The sequence below is a fragment of the Acanthochromis polyacanthus genome, chromosome 5 (assembly GCF_021347895.1).
Source record: "Acanthochromis polyacanthus isolate Apoly-LR-REF ecotype Palm Island chromosome 5, KAUST_Apoly_ChrSc, whole genome shotgun sequence".
Classification (NCBI taxonomy): Eukaryota; Metazoa; Chordata; class Actinopteri; family Pomacentridae; genus Acanthochromis; species Acanthochromis polyacanthus.
Window position 1 is genome coordinate 4,882,650 of NC_067117.1, and position 8,674 is coordinate 4,891,323.

At 40.1% G+C, this 8,674-nt stretch overlaps 1 protein-coding gene across 1 annotated transcript; it reads right to left on the reverse strand.

Moving 5' to 3' along the window:
- Positions 1-198: 198 nt before the first annotated feature.
- On the reverse strand, positions 199-5,573 carry LOC110955607 (cysteine and glycine-rich protein 1-like). The gene is made up of 6 exons (XM_022200664.2): positions 5,430-5,573; positions 4,517-4,626; positions 2,771-2,939; positions 1,686-1,815; positions 1,501-1,594; positions 199-985 (listed from the first exon to the last, which is right to left on the reverse strand). Exons 2-6 carry the CDS (start codon positions 4,623-4,625, stop codon positions 909-911), a joined length of 579 nt encoding a protein of 192 aa, XP_022056356.1. The 5' UTR covers position 4,626; positions 5,430-5,573; the 3' UTR covers positions 199-908.
- Positions 5,574-8,674: the final 3,101 nt, after the last annotated feature.

Here is an 8,674-nt window from a genome sequence, read left to right on the forward strand (position 1 = left end):
TAAAAATGTTTCTTTAAGAACATTCACATAAAAATCGAAATTCGCTGGATTTTGGTTGGTTTTTATGTGAATGTTCTTAAAGAAAACAACAGAAGTTTTACTGATATACGTATATGTAATCACTTTACATATTTTGGGTTTTTTTTGGAAGATTTTTACTCATTTTTTGAAAATATTTACAAGAATTTTCTTGCCACATTTGGGGGATTTTTTTTTTTTTAAATTAAGGAATTATTGGAATTTTCTTCCTGAAGGTTTTGCAAATTTAAAGTTTGAAAATGTGGGGAAAAATATATTTTCAGAGTGAAACTTCTGAAATAAAATAAATGCTAAAAAATGTTCCTTACCGAAATCCAGCGAATTAAGAAGTTTAGATATTTTTAGGATTTTTTAAAAAGATTTTTATTAATTTTTTGAAAATATTTACAAGGATTTTCTTGCTACATTTTGGGGATTATTATTAAATTAAAACTTCTCAGGAATTATTGAAATTTTCTTCCTGAAGGTTTTGCAAATTTTCTGAAATTTGAGGAATTTTTTTGCTGAATTTTTAGATTTTCTTCAGACAAGGAAACAATATTTTTCGGTGCCCGTAAATGAAGACAACAGGAGGGTTAAGGTTGTTTTTTTTCCCTCAGCTGTCAGACTGTTTTTTAGATGTTAATCAAACTCAGTATTTGTGTCTCCTTGTGTTGAAAATGGCCGTTTTGTTAAGTGCTTGGTTTAAACACACAAGAAGACAGAGTTAGAGCTCGGCGTTTTTAAATGTTTACACCTGATTCTGAAGCAACAATGTGTTTGGATGAACGTGTGCACAAACCTACATGTGGTGTGGCTGGAGTAAGAAGGGCAGCGCTAAACTTGACAGATATTGACTGAAAGATGCTGGAAGCTGATGGACTCCGGCTTCACTGGGCGTGAGAAAGAGCTCCTGCACCCTGACCGAAGCCAAAGCCCTTTGGACCAAAGTTCTTTGCATAGCAACCTGTGAATGAAATGACAGAGAATAAGAAATGTTTAATGTACAGCTTTTACCTTCACTCACAGAAACATACATTTAAAATGAATAAGAAAGCTTAGGAATATAAAGGCAGACCAAAGCAGGTGTTTAGATGCTCTACAGATGTTAATATTTAATGTAATGATAATATAATGTTAAAAAAGTTCTATATATTTATGTCTTCATGTGTGTACCTGCTGCATCGAACAAAGCTAGACTGATGAGCAACAAAAGAAGAAGAGGTGCCGGTGGGGGTGTTTGAGTCCCATCAATTCCTGCTACATATTTAGGTCACGTGATTCGGTATCCATACAGAACACACGCCTGTGCTCAGCGCAAGGTCATTTTGTTTGTGGGTACATCTGTATTAAATGGACACATTCTATGTCCCGTGAATTCTCCCGCTAATTTTTTTTTTAAGATTTCATCCGTCAGAAATGATCCAACGACTGAGCGGCTGTTTCCGTTCTTTTTTTCAGTTGTAGCTGATGCACACGGACCTTTACAGTAGATCTCTCCGTCTCTGTCAGCGAGGGTCGTCGACTCGAGTCCTTTGCCACATTTGGCACAGCGAAAGCAGCCCTTATGCCATGACTGACGAGAGAGAGGCAGAATTTGTTTGAGCAGAGCGCTAAAACTAAACAAAACCTCCTGCTGCAGCGTATTAATACAAACGGTTTCTTACATTGCCTCCGCCGACGACCTTCTCGGCTGCGTACACCGTTTTCTCACATCGAGGACACACGTCTGAGCCTCCTGGCGTCTTGGCAAACTTTGAGGCGTTGCGGTTGTTTGTAGGGCGATGTGGAGCATGTCTGTGGAGAAAAGTGTTGTTTAGATAAAACCAACTGAAGGTCACAGAAGAAACTAAGAAATATCTAAACTTTGCTTTCGTTTACAGAAGTTTTACCTGCAAACGTCCTTCCAGAACTTCAGAACTCTTCACTATATGAAAGGCTAATTTTAAACACAAGTGAACTATTCTTCGTCATTCAGTCCCTCCAGGAATTCGCGATGTTGTGATCGCACGAATTCAACCAATCTTCGCGAATTCTGCGCAACCTTTTTCAATCACCGCAATTTTTCTGCAATTTTGGCCCTCCTCAACTGAGTTCCACCAATCATAGCAGTCCCCAGCGTAAACATAATGCACGTACGTCACCGAATTCACTTCCATGTTTTTGTTTTGAAGATGCAGACGTCCCATTCTGATGTCTCTCATTTAGCGCTAGGTCAGGTAATGAACAGTCTTGGTGGAATACTGTGCTCTCTGAATGTGTTTCTTGTTAATTGACGTGACGAGCTGTGAGTGTGTGTGAAATTAACTGTTCAAGCCACTGACAGATATGTCCAAACATGATTCAGATTTTCATTTTGTGCCTTAAATCTACCAACCACTCCATGTTAAACCAGTATCTGGCTGCTGCTAATGTCCCACTGTGGTGTGCCAGCTTTTATGTAAACGGGTTGGAGAATTAGATTCGGAATAAATATCGTTAATTACAATGTTGAAACGTGTTCTAAAAGCTGAAAAAAATGCAACTTCTTAGTAATCGCCTCTGTCTCCCACAATTTCATCGCAACAAATACGCTTAAAACATCGCAATTTTTTTAGAAACGCTGCCGCGAATTCAGGCATTTTAGGACGCAACAATCTGGAAAAACACCCGTGAAATCCTGGAGGGACTGGTCATTCTGCGAGCTAAATGTAACCCAGTGTGGAGCTGAACTGGGAGTTAAAATATCATGAGGACGTGACGTCTCGCTCACTCTTCAGGTTTGATTCCGAGTCCTTCTCCCGTGTCCATGCTCAGGACGCCGGCTCCTCCTCCGAAGCCGTAGCCTTTTGGCCCGTATTTCTTGCCGTAGCATGACTTGCAGTAGATCTCGTCCACGTGGACGGCCACTGTTGTGCTGTCTAAGTTCTTCTTGCAGACCACTAGCAAGAGAATGAAGGTAGAAAAGTTCAGCTCAGGCAGTGTTTCCTCTAGGATTTTCTTCAGCAGCGGCGGCGTAAAGAAATGACACTTGGCTGCATTTTTTTAACTTCTACAACCTATTTATTGAATGGCCAGGTGAAAATAGCCTTTTCAGGGTTTCTGCAGGGCATTAAAAAGCATTAATAGTCATGAAAATTAAGGCCTTAAATGGCATTAAAAATCATTACATTTGTTTCTCAGTGGCATTAAAAATTCTTTCTGCAGTTTTCAATAAAAATATTTGATGGTGATAATTGAATAAAGCATAATTATAGACTGCGATTGGTCAGATATGTGCATCTGCGTAAACATGCCGAAGCACAGCGATAATAGTTCCAGCCGGTCGGGCACAACTGCCAAAAACTGGACGTTTTTAAAGTGGCCTCCAGGCTGGACCAGGTGGGAAACGCGAATGCCAGCAAAAATGGCTAAAAAATGTGGAATTCAGAGAATGACTGCAGCCTGTGGGTGGTCAGGGGTGGGTTCCGGATTCAGAAAAAAAAAACAACAAACAAACCTGTGTAATTTATTCAGTTCACGGTCGTGGCATAAAATTTTTACAGTGTAGCATTAAAATGGCATTAAAAAGCCTTAAATTTGATTGGCTGATTTCTGCAGAAGCCCTGCTTTTAAAGGCCCAATGTAAAAATTAAAAGTAAAAAAAAAAAAAATGAAAGAAAAAAATTTGAACAAGCTCATCTGAAAACACAGTCTGCAGTTACATCATGGAGTAGATGTTAGCTTAATGCTATCAATAGTTTGCTCACGTTAGGAGACTGAGTTGGCACCGGGCAAAATTAACTGAAGCTACCGATATGTTACAGAACGTTAGCGGGACATCAGTACTTTGTGAATGTCCATTTAACTTGTAGAATCTATAATGAGTTATCTACAGCTATTAACTTTTCTCCGCTAAGTCGCTGCCCTGCTTTCCAAGACGACACTCCTCTCACTCTCTGACCCGGTGTCTGGATGCTTGACATGACGTCACTTTCAAGGTTGTATATTAACCTGACATAATAAAGAGTGAACAAGATAGTTATTTGTAGTTTACCTCAGTAGCCATGAGCATACAGTGCAGGACTCTGCTGTGAAGGTGGAGACATGTTGTGGTGTGTTTGCGACAATAAAAATAAAAAAAGAAGAAATTTGAAGGAGAGGCAGATAGGATTTAGGAATGGCGACCTGCCGCTGCTGAATGAATGTGGAGGAAACACTGGTTCAGGTCTCAAGCTTTCACAGCCAACAAGATGAGCTCATCTCATGACACGACCACAAACTATGTGTGACATTTTACAGAAGCTGCTCCTGATAAATACTCGTCTGGCTCTGGCATTTTCTCTGCATGCACCTTAAAAGGAAGACCCAACATTCGTCACACACTGGATCCAAATAAGGAGTGAGACGTCTGAGTGAAAACCTGCGGATGCTCTCTTTCCTACCCTGCCAAATACTCTGCATTCCTTTCCGGTACTTCCTACGACTTAAAGGAGCCCGCTAACCAAACACGGCGGTACCTGAGAACTTCAATACTTACTGCACAGAAAGCAGGACTTGTGCCAGCTCTTCCCCTCACACTGCACCTCCTCAGCGAAGTAGACAGTTTTCTGGCAGCAGCCGCACTTGTTTCCTCCTCCGAAAGGCATCCTGGACACACACAGAGGACAGCCCACTGTGTACACTTCTCATTTACTGTATATATAACATTCGGAGGGGTGTTGCTCGGCAGACGGAGGCCATCTGCAACACTTGAGGCCAGAAGCAACAATATCTATAAAAGGAGAAGCGCCGGTTTGCTGCGATGTTTCTTGACCTCGCTCAGACCTGCTGCTGGTTGTAAAATGCAAAGTACCTGCTAACCTCAGATAAAATGACTTTGGAAGCTTCTGTTAGGCATGTTTTAATGTCAGCACATCGTTTGGAACACCGTATGCACAAAAATACTGGAATAATCTATGAGATTGCTGTGGATAAACAGGAAATTCCCTTCATGTCGTTTTGTAAGCTCACATCCACTCCAACAAAGTAAGCAGATCTGAGGAGGTTTCTGAACGACATTAAAGACTTAACCATGAATAAAACTGTTGCTAAATTGAAGCCAAGTTTTCTAATATTGTGTATTTTAAAGTTTCCTTGAGGGTGTTCTTCTATACAGAACTCCTCCTGGGAGAGCAGTGGCAGATATCTCCTCTCTGATGCTTTCCCTACTGATGCTCAGGAAGACGCTTGCAGAAAAAAACCCTTCCCAGACAATAACAGGATATTTTCTTGCTTTAAAATGAGGCCTTTTAACGCTACAGTTAGTTGGTAAACACTGTTTCTTTCATATTATTACACTAAACTCTTGGTTTTAATCATATCTGTAACTTAAATAACTGCAATACAAAACTTAAAAGTTAATTATTAGTGCACAAAGTAGAAATACTCTTAAACGTGACCGTTCCTCTTACCTGAGACAGGTGGCAGGCGACTTTCTGCTCCGTCTCTGAGTCTGTTCGGCGAAACTACGACGGCTGACCTGAGAGGAGACACTTGTTGGATGAAGTGAAGCAGAATGAAGCTGAACTGAGGGAGGAGTCGGGACTCGGAGACAGATGGAGGGTGAGAGAACCAGGGAGGAAAAATCAGAGGAGAGACAGGGGGAGTAGTTGTTGATGGGAGAGACAGAGATAAAGGATGTTAGACTGTCTCATGGAGTAAAAATGAGCGAAAACTCCTCCAGAATACACTCAGAATTAGATGTTTAACCTGTCCTGCGGGTGAAATTGACCCGTTTTAAAGTTTTAAAATGTGGAAAAAAAAAATTTTCACAGAAGCTTCTGATGTCCACATTTTCAACATTTTGGGGAAATTTTTGAACATTTTTTGGTGGAAAAAACAGAAATGTTAAAAGATTTTTTTTTCTTAAAGAACATTCACCAAAAAAAATCTGATTTTTTTGTGAATGTTCTTAAATAAAATATTAGAAGTTTGACCAGGGCTGGAGTGGGACTCATTTTCAGCCCTGGACTTTCATGCCTCAGCCCGGCCCACTTTAGATCACGACCTATTACTATTAAAATCATGTAATTCTAGCCTTGTCTTGTAATTCAGTGTGTTTTTCTAAAATATTTCCAATTCAGTGCAAGTAAGGGTTGCTTCACAATGAGGATTTATTCCAACAAGAGTGCACATCTCCAATATTATTCTTTACAATATCATAATCTATATTCTGTTCAAATAAGTGTTCAAGGATATCCAAACCTTAAAAATGAAATAAAAGAAGAAATAAAAATATTAAATTTAAAAAAATAAAATAAAAGGTGTTGCACTTTCTAACAACACTATCATCTCTTTTTCCTCTGCAAGGAAACAGTTCCATCACTACTTCCATCCATCCATCCATCCTCTATACACCGCTTTATCCTCACTAGGGTCGCGGGGAGCTGGAGCCTATCCCAGCTGACTCGGGCGAAGGCAGGGGACACCCTGGACCAGGGCCGGCCCTGAGCATAGGCGAACCAGGCGGTCGCCTCGGGCGCCATCTGCTGGAGGGAGCGCCCATAGACATTAATGTCTATGGGGACGCCAAGTTGCTGTTAAAAAAAATGCTTGCTATTTATGCTTATTTAATATGCCATGAGTTTTCTCGTAAATGATAAACAAATAATGTGAAATGTAAATATATATGAATTTATATATATTCGCAAAACTCTGTGAAAATGACCTCCTGGCGCCCCCTCATCACCTCTTCCTAACCTGACCAGCGGATGCTGCTCTTGTTGTTTACATTGCAAGGTGAGTGGGGCATCATGGGTAGCACATCACAAACGTTTTATTGGAGACAAATGGTCGTCGTCGTGGTTGTATTGACATTGTCAACAAATTTTTATTATGAAAAGGCATCCCAAGCTGTCAGGTGCTGCTTTCAGAAAGCGCAAAAATGAAGAGGAGGAAAAACGGGGGTGGGCCTGGGATCTTTCTGCATGGAGTTTGCATGTTCTCCCTGTGCATGCGTGGGTTTTCTTCGGGTACTCCGGCTTCCTCCCACAGTCCAAAAATATGCTGAGGTTAATTGGTCACTCTAAATTGCCCGTAGGTGTGAATGTGAAAGTGATTGTTTGTCTGTATATGTAGCCCTGTGACAGACTGGTGACCTGTCCAGGGCAGGGCCGGCCCTAGACCATCAGGTGCCCTAGGTGAAAATGTTCAATGACGCCCCCTGTCATTGAACATTTACAACCGGCTGTCTAGGGTCGCCGAGCAGCGACACAAAAACAGGACAAACGCTGGTTTCCAGGGGGTTAGGAGGCTAATTATTTGAAAGAGTAAGTTTACAACAACACAACATGTGAGCAGAAAAATCACAAAGTCTGTCTTTATTTCAGCTAAAAATATTAGTTATTGTCTTTTTTACTGACCAAACTTTTCAGGAAGTAGATGAAGAATAACTAAAGCTCTCATGTAGAAGTCCAGCTTATTTTGGATCCTTGTGGAGAGTTTAAGCTTGGAGTTTGTAAAGCTGTTGAGTTTTTAGAGTCACATGGATTGTTTTGACATTTAAGAGAGAGTTTAGTGTCTGATTGTAATTCTGTTCAGTGAATGGATAATTTAAGTTATTAAGATGTTTAGTTTTTGCTTCAGCACTTTTTATTGTTTAGTTGGCTGATGTGGTCAACTTGAAGCTGTTGAGTGCATTAAAATCCTCCAAGACAAATGTTACAAAGTGGTTGCTGGAGTTATTTCAATTATGCATATATTTATGGAAAATACTGAAATGTGTTGTGCACATCCAGACACAGAACTTTCATCCACATTTTACATGAAGAACCATTTTCAATACTGCCTGCCCTTGCTCTGTTTTTTTCAGATTTTTTTAAGCTCAGTGTTTTTTTTAATTTTTATTATTATCCCTTAATGTTATCTCTATAATAAGATTTTAACAGGCAAAATGCTCATAAATTACACCAGAATGCAAGAAATAGGATCAGTAATTTTCAAAATTTTCTGGGGGAGGACCCCCAGACCCCCTGTCAGCATCCCACACAATCCAAATCTAATTCTAAGGTCTGGTCACAAGTTGGCAGCCCTACTCTCCATCCATTCCGCCTGAAGCTCCTCGCGATTACAAACAGAAACACACAGAATCCAAATGAACTCATATCTACATAAATCCACATTTAACTGATCTGATCTCTTGTTATCGTTAAATTACCGGTACACGAACAGAAAAAAAAAATCAGACAGTCCTCTGTGTCACCGTCATCTCTGTCCGGGTTCGGATGCAGTCCTGCTCATATTTACTTCCGCACTTGTTTCCGCAGAATTGAAACGTTCCTAAGTGATTTGATTTAAAGTGAGTTCAACAAAAAGCTTCATAAAAACTCAAATAAGTGCAGACGCGTGTGTAAATGTAGCTATAGAACTATTTAGGCTAACAAATAAGCTAATATCCCGTTAGCTTGATTAGCTCTTAATTAGTTACAGCTGCTACTTCCTTTGACTTACTTTGTAGAGGGGATTCTCACTGATTGTTCTTCCGTTAGCTTTTTAAAAATGCCTTTTGTGAAAAAATAAAGCCCCGATATTAGTTTCAAAACTACATTTATATTAATATTTGCTGTATTTTTCCGCCACAGAGGGACATTTTTTGTTAAAATCTTCTTCGTAGAAACAATTGCTCCCCCCTCCGACTCCTGATAAGTGGTAGATTCCA